This window comes from Copadichromis virginalis, linkage group LG11, assembly GCF_057382275.1.
Source record: "Copadichromis virginalis isolate Kocher_CV1m ecotype Utaka linkage group LG11, C_Virginalis_male_GT1.1, whole genome shotgun sequence".
Classification (NCBI taxonomy): domain Eukaryota; kingdom Metazoa; phylum Chordata; class Actinopteri; order Cichliformes; family Cichlidae; genus Copadichromis; species Copadichromis virginalis.
This window is the reverse complement of record NC_140628.1, coordinates 13,298,083-13,313,194: the sequence shown is the minus strand read 5'-3', so window position 1 is coordinate 13,313,194 and position 15,112 is coordinate 13,298,083. Positions and strand designations below refer to the sequence as shown.

The 15,112-nt window shown below is 40.4% G+C and overlaps 1 protein-coding gene across 1 annotated transcript in view; it reads left to right on the top strand.

The window, feature by feature from the left end:
• Positions 1–15,112, top strand: part of dnah5 (dynein, axonemal, heavy chain 5) — a 124,636-nt gene that overhangs the window by 22,874 nt on the left and 86,650 nt on the right. Inside the window, exons 36-55 of the mRNA XM_085473199.1 lie at positions 63–235; positions 1,450–1,520; positions 1,925–2,032; positions 2,862–3,049; positions 4,211–4,405; positions 4,683–4,817; positions 4,917–5,024; positions 5,593–5,746; positions 6,067–6,213; positions 7,236–7,477; positions 7,631–7,807; positions 8,106–8,310; positions 8,549–8,691; positions 10,803–10,937; positions 11,622–11,744; positions 11,853–12,066; positions 12,409–12,632; positions 13,079–13,277; positions 13,366–13,538; positions 13,876–14,006. Of these exons, the coding sequence (XP_085329325.1) occupies positions 63–235; positions 1,450–1,520; positions 1,925–2,032; positions 2,862–3,049; positions 4,211–4,405; positions 4,683–4,817; positions 4,917–5,024; positions 5,593–5,746; positions 6,067–6,213; positions 7,236–7,477; positions 7,631–7,807; positions 8,106–8,310; positions 8,549–8,691; positions 10,803–10,937; positions 11,622–11,744; positions 11,853–12,066; positions 12,409–12,632; positions 13,079–13,277; positions 13,366–13,538; positions 13,876–14,006 (3,245 nt within the window). The remainder of the gene's footprint in view (positions 1–62; positions 236–1,449; positions 1,521–1,924; positions 2,033–2,861; positions 3,050–4,210; positions 4,406–4,682; positions 4,818–4,916; positions 5,025–5,592; positions 5,747–6,066; positions 6,214–7,235; positions 7,478–7,630; positions 7,808–8,105; positions 8,311–8,548; positions 8,692–10,802; positions 10,938–11,621; positions 11,745–11,852; positions 12,067–12,408; positions 12,633–13,078; positions 13,278–13,365; positions 13,539–13,875; positions 14,007–15,112) is intronic.

Below are 15,112 nucleotides of genomic sequence, written 5' to 3'. Positions count from 1 at the left end.
TCTCCTTCTGCCCTCTCTTTCCCTCTTTCCCTGTCTCTTATCGCTACCCTTTCTCCACCTAGTGCCGGTTGCATGTCAAAAGCTCCAGTGACTTTGAATGGCTGAAGCAGTGCCGTTTCTACTTCAATGAGGACTCAGACAAGATGATCATCAACATTACAGATGTGGGCTTTGTCTACCAGAATGAATTCTTGGGGTGTACCGAAAGGCTTGTCATTACACCTTTGACGGACAGGTAAAGCAGACATACGTCAGTAAAATGTATCATAATGGCAAAAGTCATATGCACACACACTAATAAGAAAATAAAGGAAAAAAACAGCAGTATAACTTTTCTTTTTTGCAGTTTAAACAAAGACAGTGTAACCTTGGAGTGACTGTACAGAAAACGTGACCCTGCCTTTGTAACTAAGTCAGAAATGCATGCTGCATCATGCATCAGTTATTTTAGGAACCCACTCTAGATTTATGCTGAAAACTTGACCGTGATTGTTCGTTGTAATGTCAAGTTTCATGAAATGGATTAAACTTTCTGTGGTTGACTAATGACTGGATTTGTAAAGCAAAGAAAAAAAGACAACTCGGGGACTGTGAGGATGAGAAATTAGAAAGCAGGATGAAGCAGGATGAAGCAGTCTTACACAGCGATCATCACATCTGTAACTAACAGGCGATATGAATGACAGAAAGAAAAGGAAAGAGGATCAGACAGAGTGAGGGAGACAGCAGTCCAACAACAAGAAGTGTCTTAGTAACAGACACAGAGGGTAAAATATGAGAAGAGACAAGGAGGGAAAAAAAGATGAGGAGAGACAAGGAGGAGATGTGAGAGGACAGCACTAGGGAGGGAGTTACCATCTAACATCAGACAGCAGCTCTCCAAAAAAGTGGCATGCTGGCCTTATGGCTAGAGGCGCCAAGACAGCTCTGCTTTTCCATCATTTTCTCATGCTGTCTTTCTTCTTTGTTTTGCTTGCTATCATTGTCCTACCTCCTCGCTGCCACCACATCACGTTAAAAAAGGGAAAGGTGCAAGTGGTCCTAAATTGTGGCAAAAAAGATGTTGGGATGAAAAAAGTAAATCTGGTTATGGAGTGGTCAGAATTAATCTGTATCTGCTGAAGGAGAGAAAATATGTCAGTATCCCAGCTTTACCATGATTTTTACCCCGAGGTCAGTCATTGTAATGAAGATGGAGACCAGTGACCAGAGGGCTAGGTCCTGTTGTCAGTCATCCTGATTGCTGATGTGTCCTTGAGCAAATCGCTGAATCCCCATCAGCTTCAGGGGCAGGGTTCTAAAGCTTAATCCTTGAACCTTGTGGAGAATGAGATCACGTTCATTTGTGGTCATTTTGAGTATGGATATTATTAGCTTATGAATTTATGAAATGATTCATGATTTATGAAATTAGATTGTTATTATGTTTGTGTGTCTACAATTGGACAGGTGTTACATCACTTTAGCCCAAGCTCTTGGTATGAGTATGGGTGGAGCACCTGCTGGTCCAGCTGGAACAGGTATGAAAATTAGTCACACAGTATCTATCTATTTTTTGGAAATTACATTGAATCAAAAAGAAAATGCAACATTTTATAGGAATGAAAACCTAGAACTGGTATGCAAAACTTATGATTTCGGAATGGGACAGACATGTTAAAAAGCTGTTCCAAGGTTTGCCAAGTGTTAAAGTAATTGAATTTAACCATTTTAAATATAGATAATTTACCCTTCTAGACTCTATACAACTCAGGTCATTTAAATGAAGAATCAAACAACACAGCTATCTCAGTCGGGAACGGCTTCATTACAGAGTTAGCTTTGATAGTTTCTATTATGAGATCATTTGTTGTCAGGTTTTCTATCAGCATACAAATGGTTGCATTTCAGTTTAGGCTGTGAAAATGTTGCCTTTTGTTATCAGGAAAGACCGAGACCATAAAAGACATGGGTCGCTGTTTGGGAAAGTACGTTGTGGTCTTCAACTGCTCTGACCAGATGGACTTCAGAGGCTTGGGGAGAATATTTAAAGGTGAGAATCACTAAGTAAAGTCATGCTATAAGTGTCATGATAGACTGTGTGGCAAGCAGGAAGTACGTACCAATTGCAGAACTCATGAGACAGAATCAACTTAAAGAGGCAGCGTTTATTGCTGGGAGGCTTTACATAAAGATTAAACTTCACAAAAAACAAACCAAAACCCCAAACTAGAAAACTCGAAACTAAACTGGACACTTGAGTCTAAAAACTAAGAAGCACAAACTAGGAAAACAAACCAGGACTGGGAACTAGAATTTCCTCAGGAATTCGGAGGGGAAAAAACAGACAGCATGGTGAGGGTACGACATGACACAGAGCAAGGAAAACACAGGACTGGAGCAATCAGGGAACGGGAGACAGGAGGGAAACACAGCTCGGGGAGAAATCAGAGCTAACGAGACAAGGTGAAGCAAAACCAGACACACTGGAAGCACAACAGGCACAGAGACACAGACTTGACACTGAACATAGGGACACGGGAACAAGAACTAGAAATCACAGAGCAACAAACTAGAGAGCTAGAAATACTGAGACAGAAACCAAAACACTAACAGTGATAACCATGATGAACTCAAAGATCAAAAACACAACAAAACTCAAAACACTGGGTCACCGACCCAGGACCGTGACAATAAATATATACCCAGAAAGAAGTTTAAGGGTTTGAGTTATCAGGTTATAGACCTGTGGGGTTTTTTTTTTGCTAATAAATCATAACAATACAGATAAAAAAAAACAACAATCACACAATATGTAATGTCAGATATCTTATTTGTTTGCAGCGGACGGACCATAGCTCTGTGTTTATGTGATTTACCAGGTCTGGCTCAGTCTGGTTCGTGGGGCTGTTTTGACGAGTTCAACCGCATCGACCTCCCAGTTCTTTCTGTGGCAGCCCAGCAGATCGCGATAGTTCTCACCTGCAAGAAGGAACGTCGCAAAAATTTTGTCTTCACAGATGGAGACAATGTGGACATGAACCCAGAGTTTGGCATCTTCCTTACCATGGTTAGTGATGGAAGTAGAACAAGACTGCTAATATCTATTTGACTGGTCAGAGGAAATATCTAAAGGAGGCAGTTCTTAACATCAGTAAATGACACCTTAGTTAACAGAATGAATATTGAAGTGTATGAACTGTATCTGTTTCAGATGGTGCCTGGACATGCTGTGCATGCATGGACATCAATATTTACTCTTGGCTGTTAGATTTATCGCATAATGATTCCTTTTTTTTTAAAGCAAAATTTTTAATCTTGAAAACTGAAATGAATCACAAATAACACTAAATTGAACTCTAACATGTAATATTTTATAAGTCAGTTTTTGAATTAAACTTTGGGCTCTGCCTGCTATTTCATGTGATTTATTTCTTAGAGTAATAGTTAAATCGCTTTATCTCCTTGCCTCATTTGCTGTCCTGAGGCAAGTCATTAAACATAACAGTGGAATAATTCCTCCCTGTGACGAGAGGGGTCAGAGATCATTTTCCTCTTTTTTATTCTGTGTGTGTGTGTGTGTGTGTGTGTGTGTGTGTGTGTGTGTGTGTGTGTGTGTGTGTGTGTGTGTGTGTACATTAGTATAGACAAGCTTTGTGAAACAGGCTGTGTCTGTAGGCTGTGTCTGCTGAAGTTGAAGGATAGCGTTTGTGATGAAGATGAACTACATTCCAGTATAAACTTCATCCATTTAGTTTCATTGTTGTTGCATTCTAGTCTGTCATCTAAATCAGCGGTCTCCAACCTTTTTTGCGCCACGGACCGGTTTATGCCCAACAATATTTTCACGGACCGGCCTTTAAGGTGTCGCGGAAAAATACAACAAAATAAAACTAGTACCGCTACTGAAAAATAGAAGAGTTATTCATAACACACGTGAAAAGACCCAGGAAAACTGAGTTAACGATAAAAACGATGACAAAATAACGCAGAAAACCGATAAAAACCCTGAAAACCATACATTTCACACCTGAGCCTCAACTCTCGCGGCCCGGTACCAAACGACTCATGGACCGGTACCGGTCCGAGGCCCGGGGGTTGGGGTCCACTGATCTAAATTTCTAATGCAGTAGAATGGGCAATGTAGCATTTACTCCTAATTATCATTAAATGTTTTATTTCTGTTTTACTCCATTAATATCTTTTTTTTTGTTATTCTCCATGTAATCAGAATCCAGGTTATGCAGGTCGTCAGGAGCTTCCTGAAAACCTGAAGATCAACTTCCGCTCCGTGGCCATGATGGTTCCAGACCGTCAAATCATTATTAGGGTAAAACTGGCCAGTTGTGGGTTTATCGACAACATGGAGCTTGCACGCAAATTCTTCACGCTTTACAAGCTGTGCGAGGAGCAACTGTCCAAGCAGGTATAAAAATTGAAGATCTTCCTTTTAACCTTGCAGTAACAAGTGGAAAGTGGTAGAACTTGCACTGAGTGTGGGAGCATAAACAAGCTGCAGCTAAAAATGCATAAAAAGTCTTACTGACACACAGGCTGCTGAAAATAGAGTGTGATGCTTGTAGGAATGGGGTCAGAAAAGGAGTTAGTTTGGAGGAGGTATCATTGTCACATGACTTAACAACAAGGTTGCACGGGTTTCCATTAATGTAAATGAAACTAAAATGATATTTATGAATGTTCAGGTTCACTATGATTTTGGCCTGCGCAACATTCTGTCAGTTCTGCGAACTCTGGGAGCAGCCAAGCGAGCCAACCCCAGTGATACAGAGTCTACCATTGTCATGAGGGTTCTAAGGGACATGAACCTTTCAAAACTGGTAAGTCTACAATGTACACAATAGGGCATCAAAAAGATAACCATGCTGATATTTCATGTTTTCACTGGGTTTTGCAAATTTGTGTGCACATGCGTTTAGATCGATGAGGATGAGCCACTTTTTCTGAGCTTGATTGAAGACCTCTTCCCGGGCATCCAACTTGACAAAGCGGGCTACCCTGAACTAGAAGCTGCCATTGACAAACAGGTAGGAGAGTTTGGAGAATGGATTTATCTGTTATTGACGAGGAGAGTGAAAATCCACAGTAACACCAAGTTTGCAAGATGGGGGGAACAGGAAGGGGAAACAATGGAAAGAGGCAGAAAGAGAAATGCGAAGGCTGAGTAAGACGGTCCAAAAGCCTAATGGAGAGTGAGGCCGCCGTATTTGTCATGTCAGACCTCAGGACAGGACATCGAGAAGGATACAAATAGTGGCATTTATTATTTGTAAAGGACCTAACCCGAGGACTTGTGAAAAACAGTGCAGGAAGGGAGAGATGCAATTAAAAGTTGGAACTTTTAGATTTTATGCTGATCAGTTAAGCAAGTGCATTTGATAGTATTAGTTTAGTTTTTCATATATTGCTTCTGCATTTTGGCTTCATTTTTTTAATTTAAAAAAAAAAGATGTTTTGATGTGTGAAACCTTAAAATTGACTGAAGGTGTGCTTTCTTTTTACCACGACTGTATACTAAGTTATTATACTTGTAAATACAGTAAAAGCATTATTGTTACAAAAATAGCTGGAATTGTAACTACTTTGTTTCTTCAGGTGGAGGATGCAGGCCTAATCAACCATCCTCCTTGGAAGCTAAAGGTCATCCAGCTGTACGAGACTCAAAGAGTCCGACATGGCATGATGGCCCTGGGGCCCAGTGGGGCTGGAAAGACAACTTGTATACACACGCTTATGAAAGCTATGACAGGTAGGATTTAGGGTATTTTGTCGCATGTGAGCTTAAAGAAAAAGACACCAACTTGTGGTAAGCTTGTTTTGAATCTATTGTACTGTAGACACGAATATGTGAACAGAATAACCGAAGAAATATACTTCTACTGGGACGAGATATCTATTTAATTTATGGGGTATCTTATTAAATCTACATATTTTTAGGGTAATATTGTTACTTTTGTGACCTTGTCATGTGTTTAATATACTTATTGCTCCATTAAAGTATTATATTATCCATTATATTAACTTTAGGAAAACAGAACATGTTTCTGCTAATATCTAATTTTCTTCCAGAATGTGGTCATTCTCACAGAGAGATGCGCATGAACCCCAAAGCCATTACTGCACCTCAGATGTTTGGCAGACTAGATGTGGCCACAAATGACTGGACTGATGGCATCTTCTCTACACTGTGGAGGAAAACACTGAGAGCAAAGAAAGGTCCAAAAAGTTTCTTATTGTGCACATATGTCACACTTGGGTATTAATAAAGCAAAAAATCATTGGTAAACATTGTTTTCCATGAGAACTTTGACAAACCAGTTCAAGTAGGTTATTGCAATTAAGTATTAATACGTTGGGACAACGTTGGAAGGTTCAAAGGAAACAAAGCTCTGTTTAATCTTCCTATTTAGTTCTAAGCTTACACGGATAATTAAAAATGTCTGCGGGCAATTGCGTATGCATTCCATGTTTGCTTTTATGCGTCTAAGTACACATCTCATCTATTAATTACTTGTTCTGATGGTGTTTTGCATCTCTATGAGTGGGGTGTTCTCTGCGTATTTGCATTATTTTCCTGCTGCTACTTCCTGTTCATTTGCAGAGCTTGCTACTTTGGACAGAGTGAATTCCAGTGTAGAAAAGTAGATGTGGCAATGTGACAGGGCAGCAGCTCCTGGGTCAAGTAGATATTCCTCAAAGAAAAGAAGTACTTTGTGAAAACAGCTGTGTGCTGTCCACGCTCATTGTGTTTTAACTGATGCAGAAACAGCCTTGTGTGTATCATCTGGTAACTTCTGTGTAAAACACGTGCTCATGTAGTAGTCATATTCAAAGGAACTGATTTCTCAGCATTTAGAGTGTAAACCACATTCAAACAGCAGCTTTATCGTGCGATATTGCCTGAACGTCAGACAACGTCAGCCTTTTGCTTGTTTCAGACGCAATTTGTCTTTTGTGTTTCTGTTTTTGGATGTTTTCCAACTGGGAGGAGAGCGAGGAGAAACGGATTTCTTTGTTCATATTTAAAATTCCACAAAATAAATGACTCAGTTGTTGTTTTTCTTGCAAACTGATAGCTCATGATTGCTGGTTAGCCAAGAAAACATTTTGAACTCTTTTGTCTGCACTAAATTCATATTCAGAAATGTAGCTCATTTTTGCTTGAGGGTGACAGCACAAGGTCTTCATACCACCTCATTTTCGTAATCATTTAAACAAACACTTTGTTTCCCTCACAGGAGAGCACATCTGGATAGTGCTGGATGGGCCAGTTGACGCCATCTGGATTGAAAACCTAAATTCAGTTTTGGATGACAACAGAACTCTTACACTCGCAAATGGAGACCGAATACCAATGGCTCCCAACTGCAAGGTGGTATTTGAGCCGCATAACATCGACAATGCCTCTCCAGCCACCGTCTCACGCAATGGCATGGTGTTCATGAGCTCCTCTGTGCTCACCTGGATCCCCATACTAGAGGTGAAAAACCGGTTGTAATTATTTTTGTTTCATTTCGTAAAAGTTTGAAATCAAGGTATATTAAGGCAATATTTACTTGTGAATCATATAATTTAAAACCTGTGCACTGCATGTAGTTTTGACTAAATAGAGTCATGCTGTTGCTGCTTCTAGGGCTGGTTGAAGAAACGGTCCCCACATGAGGCAGAGATACTGAGAAAGCTCTTCTCTTCGTCTTTCTCCGAGCTCTACCGCTTCTGCGTGCAGTCACTAGAGTTCAAAATGGACATGCTAGAGGCCTTTGTAATCATGCAATGCATAAACATGCTACAGGGACTCATACCACCTAAGGTGAGGTATTCCCATCCACTGGACATGCACACGAACAGCAGCTAATGAATATTTCATTGATAAGTGACTCTTGAAGTAGAAGTGGAAATTTATAGTGAGACCAACTTGTATTTATGTTTTCAAAACCTTTTTAAGCACATTTATACCCATTATACAGACTGGGACTCATAGTTTTGTCCATATATTTTGTATGTTCAGTTTCATAGACTTGGCCTAACTTATGAAGTGCTCATCTCCTTTTTGGGTTCTTTTAATGATCCCTGAATTTCCTCATCTTAAAATGGATATCAATTTACAGGAGCAGTGTGGCGATTTATCCAGAGAGTTCTTGGAGCGGCTTTATGTCTTTGCACTAATGTGGAGCGCTGGGGCCGTACTTGAACTGGATGATCGGAGGAAGATGGAAATCTGGCTTAGAGGAAACAAGAGTATTCATCTAAACTTGCCAGACATTCCTCCTGACAGTGAGGACACCATGTTTGACTACTATGTCACAGCAGATGGTAAGCATGGCTTCATTAACTTTCAGTCAGATGGCGTTGTTTAGTTACTGGGTAGGCAGAGACATTATGTCTCATGTTGTACTTATGGAAAGTACATATGTGTATATAAAATAATTTTTAGTGATAAACTAAATTAATATCCTTGGATTAATATTATTTTGAATTTTTTTTTTCATATTTTGTGTTGATCTCTACAACAAGCTTTATCTTATTAAAATTAAATTAAATATTTTTCCAGGTCATTGGGTCCATTGGAACACCAGAGTGGAGGAATACATTTATCCATCTGAATTCACACCAGAGTACAGCTCAATTTTGGTCCCCAATGTGGACAACGTTAGAACAGACTTCCTAACCCAGACTATTGCAAAGCAAGGCAAGGTATGGTTACCAGTTAGAGTAATTTCCATCATCAGCAAACACTAGTGACCCGCTTCCAGTGACAGCCTACACGCGCATGCTTTAACGCGTAGTGTTAAACTGCCTTCTCCATGTTTGATAGACAATGTGATGATGTTCCACATACTTTTCTTTTCCCATCATTCTGGCACAAGCAATCTTAGTTTTAGTTTTTGGATAATTGTGCAAGGCTCTTTTTAGCTGTTTTCTGTTTTCAAAGTCTAATCTGACCTTCCTGTTCTTGAGTGTTTTGTGTCTTTTCTAAATCCTCTATAGTGTTTATTTATTGTCATTGTCAAGAACAATGAAATTGCGTTTGGGGCTTCCATACAACCCAAAAAAAAGAAGAAAATAATAAATACCCCTTAAAACCCAAGTGTACATATTTAACCCAGTGTGACTCCAATGCAATAAGACAATCCTTAGCAATAATGTTCGTAGAAATTCAGACAAAGACCTGAGAAACATGACAAAATACAACAGTGCAACCCATTCAATATTATTGTACTGTGAGATATGATATCAGATATGATAGTTATCTGTTTAAGAAAGAGGGGGGGGGGGCAGGAGGGGGAAGAGAATAAAGATATGATGCACCAATGCAGACCAGTTCATTGCTATTAAGAAGTTGGATATGGTTATTGTCCGTGAGAGGGGGGCAGAGAGTTCAGGAGCCTCACAGCCTGTGGATACAGGCTGTTGGCCAGTCTGGATGTTCTGGCCTGTATAGACCTGTACCTTCTCCCTGAGGGCAGCAGATGGAAAAGGTGGCGCGCAGGGTGATGTTGGTCCCGCAGGATACTGTGCACCCTCCTCAGACAGCGAGTGGGGAAGATATTACTGATCTCTGGCAGACTTGTTCCAATAATTCTGCCAGCTTCTTTCACCACCCGCTGGAGTGCTTGCTGATCGGCCTTGGTGCAGCTGGGGAACCACACTAGAAATCCATACGTCAGAACGCTGCTGATGGCACAGTTGTAGAAGTTCAACATCAGAGATCTGGGAATGTGTGCGCTCCGCAGTCTCCTCAGGTAGTAGAGGCGCTGTTGGGCCTTCCGTACAACTGAGGTGATATGGTTGCCCCAGGACAGGTCCTCGGTCACAGTTACCCCCAAGAATTTAAAACTGCTCACCCTCTCCACCGCCTCACTGCCAATGAAGAGAGGCAGATGGTTGTTATGACCCCTCTTCCGGAAATCTACAATGATCTCCTTGGTCTTTTTGGTGTTTAAGACCAAGTTATTGTCGTGGCACCATGACTCTAGTTGTTGCACCTCTGTCCTATAGTTTGTCTCATCATTGTTGGATATAAGTCCGAGCACTGTAGTGTCATCTGCAAACTTAACAATGAGATTGGACGCGCAGGAGGAAATACAGTCATGGGTGAAGAGAGTGTATAGCAGAGGGCTCAGAACACACCCCTGAGGGGCACCGGTGTTGACCACAAGGGTGGAAGAGGTGTTCTTACCCACTCTGACACTCTGTCTACGGTTAGTGAGGAAGTCCACAATCCAGTTGCACAGAGAGGAGTTAAGTCCCAGTTGGTGGAGTTTGGGACGGAGTTTGTATGGCCGGATGGTATTAAAAGCCGAGCTGTAGTCTACAAAGAGGAGCCGTGCATAGGTGTTCCTGTGTTCCAAGTGCTTCAGTAATGTGTGCAGCACTGTGGCGATCGCATCCTCGGTTGACCGGTTCTCCCTGTATGCAAACTGGTGCGAGTCCAGGGATGGTGGAAAAGCAGCTCTGATGTGTTATATTTACATTTATGAAGGTCTCATCTGTTTTTAGACTTTGACAATGAGTCATGTACTTTCTCCAGAGAGACAACCTGAAGTAAACTTTGGATAAACATTTAAATGTAACTACAAAACCAGCATCATGTGTTTATGCTCAGCAGACGCAGAGGATATGCTCTTACTTTCCCTTTGATCTTTCCTCATAGAATATGCCGTAGACGTGCCTCTCTTGCATTGGAGGACACAGTTAACTGTTCGCGGTCTTGTTCTACTGTCGTCCTTCTCATGTTATCCTATAACGTGGAAGTTATTTGGGATAATTTGGACTGATGGCAAATCTAAATATGTTTGTTATAGGCTGTTTTGCTAATTGGAGAGCAAGGAACAGCCAAGACTGTTATCATCAAGAGCTACATGTCAAAGTATGACCCTGAGACCCACATAGGCAAGAGTCTCAACTTCTCTTCTGCTACTACACCACTAATGTTCCAGGTAAAGCAGCAGGTCACCTGCCTACGTTTCTCTTAATTTAGAAGAAACAGAAGTGTGTCACTCTGTGAATTTTTAACTTAAAAGGAGCGTTCAGTTAAAGAGGGGAGAACACCACAGGCAGGTAAACAAGAATAAAGAGCAAACTTTAAAAATGAAAGCTGATGCAACAGAACGTAACACCAAGAGATCAAACACAGGAATTAGCTGAAGGCTTATACAAATAGTAGTAAAACCAAAAACAAAAGATATGAAGGATGGATGCAAAGTACAGTGAAACCAAAATAGACACAAACTAGGAAAGAGGGCGGAATACAGCTGAGTAACAAGGCATATTATAGGCTCCTTACTGCGCACACTCAGGGACCGATCGAGTGATGAGATACAGCTGAAGTAGTAAGAGTAGACAGCAGTCACACAGCCAAAGACAGGAAGAAAGTAATCGTTTCAATGCAAGGCAGGGGGCAGTTGTATAAGGCATTGCCAACCTGGCAATGCCTTATGCACAGAGCAGGTCTATAATGAAAACCAACACCATGACTGTGTTCATTTGCCATTAAAGAATATGAACATGTGTGATATTGATGATCTGTGATGAATTACATTTCAGTTGAAATTAAAAGATCTCTTTCTTTATCTCGCTGTACTTTTTCTTGCCTCATCCCTCCCTTTTTTCCTTTTTTTTAGAGGTCAGTTGAGAGCTATGTTGATAAGAGGATGGGGACCACTTATGGACCGCCTGCTGGGAAGAAAATGTCAATTTTTATAGATGACATCAACATGCCTGTCATCAATGAGTGGGGAGACCAGGTCATTATAACATTTCTACTGGTGTTTTTTCATTCATAATACTGGTTAATGATAAATAAATGAAAAACAAAACTTTTCTTGATTTAAGCTTCTTGCTTTCAATCACAGGTGACTAATGAGATTGTCAGGCAGCTGATGGAACAGAATGGTTTCTTCAATCTGGAAAAACCTGGAGAGTTCACAAATATTGTGGATGTTCAGTTCCTGGCAGCAATGATTCATCCTGGAGGGGGCCGTAATGACATACCACAGAGACTGAAAAGGCAGTTCTCAATCTTTAACTGCACGCTGCCCTCCAATGCTTCGATAGACAAGATATTTGGTGGGTAAAACACTGCAAGAAGTCATTTTTCTGCAGTCATTTATATTTTGGGGATTACTTCGCATTACATGTTCATACATGACAAGGTCTAAGGCATAATGTATAATGTATGTCCTGAGAGACATACATTATTTTATTTGTTCTTATTTTACCATTTCCAGACAGTTGTGTAGGTGTTGTGTGCTTGTAATATAGTTGCCAATCATATATATATCACAGCAAGTTAGAGGGATGAACTAAGTACTAATAAATGCCACCATACAGTGATTTCACGAAACACACTGTATCCTTTACTTTGGAAAAAAATATATAACTTTTCTAAACATCGACTTTATGACACAGGCGTGATCGGTGAGGGCCACTTTTACACAGGACGTGGTTTTAGCGAGGAGGTCCAGAGCACTGTACCTCGTTTGGTTTCCCTCACGCGTCGTCTCTGGCAGCTGACTAAGGTCAAGATGCTTCCGACTCCTGCAAAGTTCCACTACATCTTTAACCTGAGGGATCTCTCCAGGATCTGGCAAGGCATGCTCAGCACCAATGCTGAAGTTGTCACCTCTGTCCAGGTGAGATGTATTTTGCATGCTTAATTACCTCATTTCTAACATGACAAGTAGTTAAGAAAAACTTGAGAACATGTTGAGATTTCCACTGGAGAAACATTTTTTTTGGTCACACATGCAGGATTTTTCCAAGGACAAATATGCATGACTGAGTAAGTGACAAACAGGGGAAGTGGCAGCAGTATGAAACTGAGTGGCAAGAGCTGTCACAGGAGGCTTGCTGAGGTCAAAAATAACTAGGTTAAAAATATCGGCTGACAGTCTGACTTCACATTAAAAATCCTAAGTCAAATAATACACTAGTAATACAGTTTTGCAGTAACTAAGCTACCCCAGTGCTTTTACCTATTACCAGTCATTACTTTGTTATTACTTATTATTATTACTTTATTCCATGTAGCTAATTACCTTCTGTCTAACAGAAAAATAACGTAACATATATTTTCCAGACGTTGATGGCACTTTGGAAACATGAGTGCAAGCGTGTGATAGCGGATCGATTCACGATGCCTGATGATGTGGAGTGGTTTGACCAGGCTCTGGCAAAGCTGGTGGAAGAACATCTTGGTGAAGAGCACAAGAATATGGTGGACTATGTAGCAGAAAGATATTTTGTTGACTTCTTGCGAGATGCCCCTGAGGCCACAGGTACTACTGAGTCTGACTATATTGAAATATATATATATTTAAGAGATTTTCTCAGTTTTGTGACCTGCTTTCATTTTTTTCCTCACAGGGGAAGAACCAGAAGACTCAGACTTTGATTTGCCCAAAGTGTACGAGCCTATTGAATCATTTGAGGCTTTAAAGGACCGTCTGAACATGTTCCTAAGCCATTACAATGAAAGTATTAGGGGTACTGGCATGGATATGGTCTTCTTTCAGGATGCTATGATACATTTGGTCAAGGTACTCTAAAGAGTTTTTTGTCGTGTTTGTGCCAACCAAAATAATCTACACTTCCTAACGTTTTCATCAGTCAGGGTTTTTACATTTCAAAGTCCTCCATTAATGTTTTCAGACCACCTTAAAGCCCAAGGAATATCCTAACAGTTTTACTTCAAGGAGTATAAATTGTGGAGCGTTCACAAACAGTTGCTCACTCCCAGACATTTGCACTCAGACACAGATTCCTACTTTATCTTTTTAATGTATTCCTACTTTGCTTGCTATTTTCTTTTGTTGCCTACAACTTACTGCAAATCTAAACATGCTTATTTGACTCTAGCTCTGTGTGTATTTGTAGGTGTCGAGGATAATCCGAACACCGGGAGGTAATGCCCTGCTGGTGGGGGTTGGGGGTTCTGGCAAACAGAGCCTGACCAGATTGGCCTCGTTCATAGCTGGATACAAGATCTTCCAGATCACGCTCACACGGTAGTGTGCTGGCAAAAATTAATATTAATATTATTAATGATGTAGGTAGGGTGGTGTAAGTTGTAAACCTCCTAAGGATTGGATTGTGGAGTGGTAGTAACACCTTTCATTGTCAGATTTCCTTTTCTGAGTAATTCCTTCACAAAACATGTCAAACTAAAGTTGTTTTATAATCGTTAGATTTAGTTATAATCTAATCATTAATCATATAATCATCTATAATCAAACCATTAAACTCAGAACCTTTGTCACTGATGAGAAACATTCTGCATTATCAGCTCTCAGGCCCAGCAGCTAGTATATTCTCATTAGAGGTACAGATATCATACTAATTATATGATATCTCAGAAGCTCTGGCTTCACTAACATACTAACTCACCATCACTAACTCGTGCTTCCAAACCTGTCAAGTAGTTTCCTCCTTCAGTCCCTACATTCATTTATTGTCACACTTTCCACCGGTTTGTTCGCCAAACAGATTTTAATGTTTCCTATTAATATTAATGAACCACATGTTTGTCCTCTTAGCTTCACAGCTATCCCTGGTGAAAACGGATACCTCTATTGTGTGTCCCCTTCCTTCTTTTTCATCTGCTCTCTCTGATACACACATAAAACTGATTTTCAGATGCACATCCAGTACAGATAGTTCTCTTATTTCATGCAAACCCAATTTACTCTCTTTCTCTCCCTCTGTCTGTACAGTAACTTAGACTTTCTTGTTGCTTTAATGTACACAATTTCTTTTAAACTTTGTTATCCTAACACTATTATTCCTACTAGAGATTTTTTAAAAGCATTTATTTTGGTATATATGCTGCAGTGGATTCTTAGAAGCACACTAGACTGCATATAAAGAAGCATTTCTATCATCACAGCAGCCCTGAGTGGCTAGTAGTCATGCTGTCTGTGTCCGGGCTCTTTATCCTTATGGCTGACACAATGTTACTTTTCACTTAAGCAGCTTTTCTCCCTTGAGTGGAGAGGTTACTCTTTACCTGTATCTTGCTTAACTAGCTTCATTGTTCTCAAACTGCCATTATTTTGTCCTCAAATATTATTTCTTCTTTTACAAACTGGTCAACTCATCACTTTTGCTGGGTTGA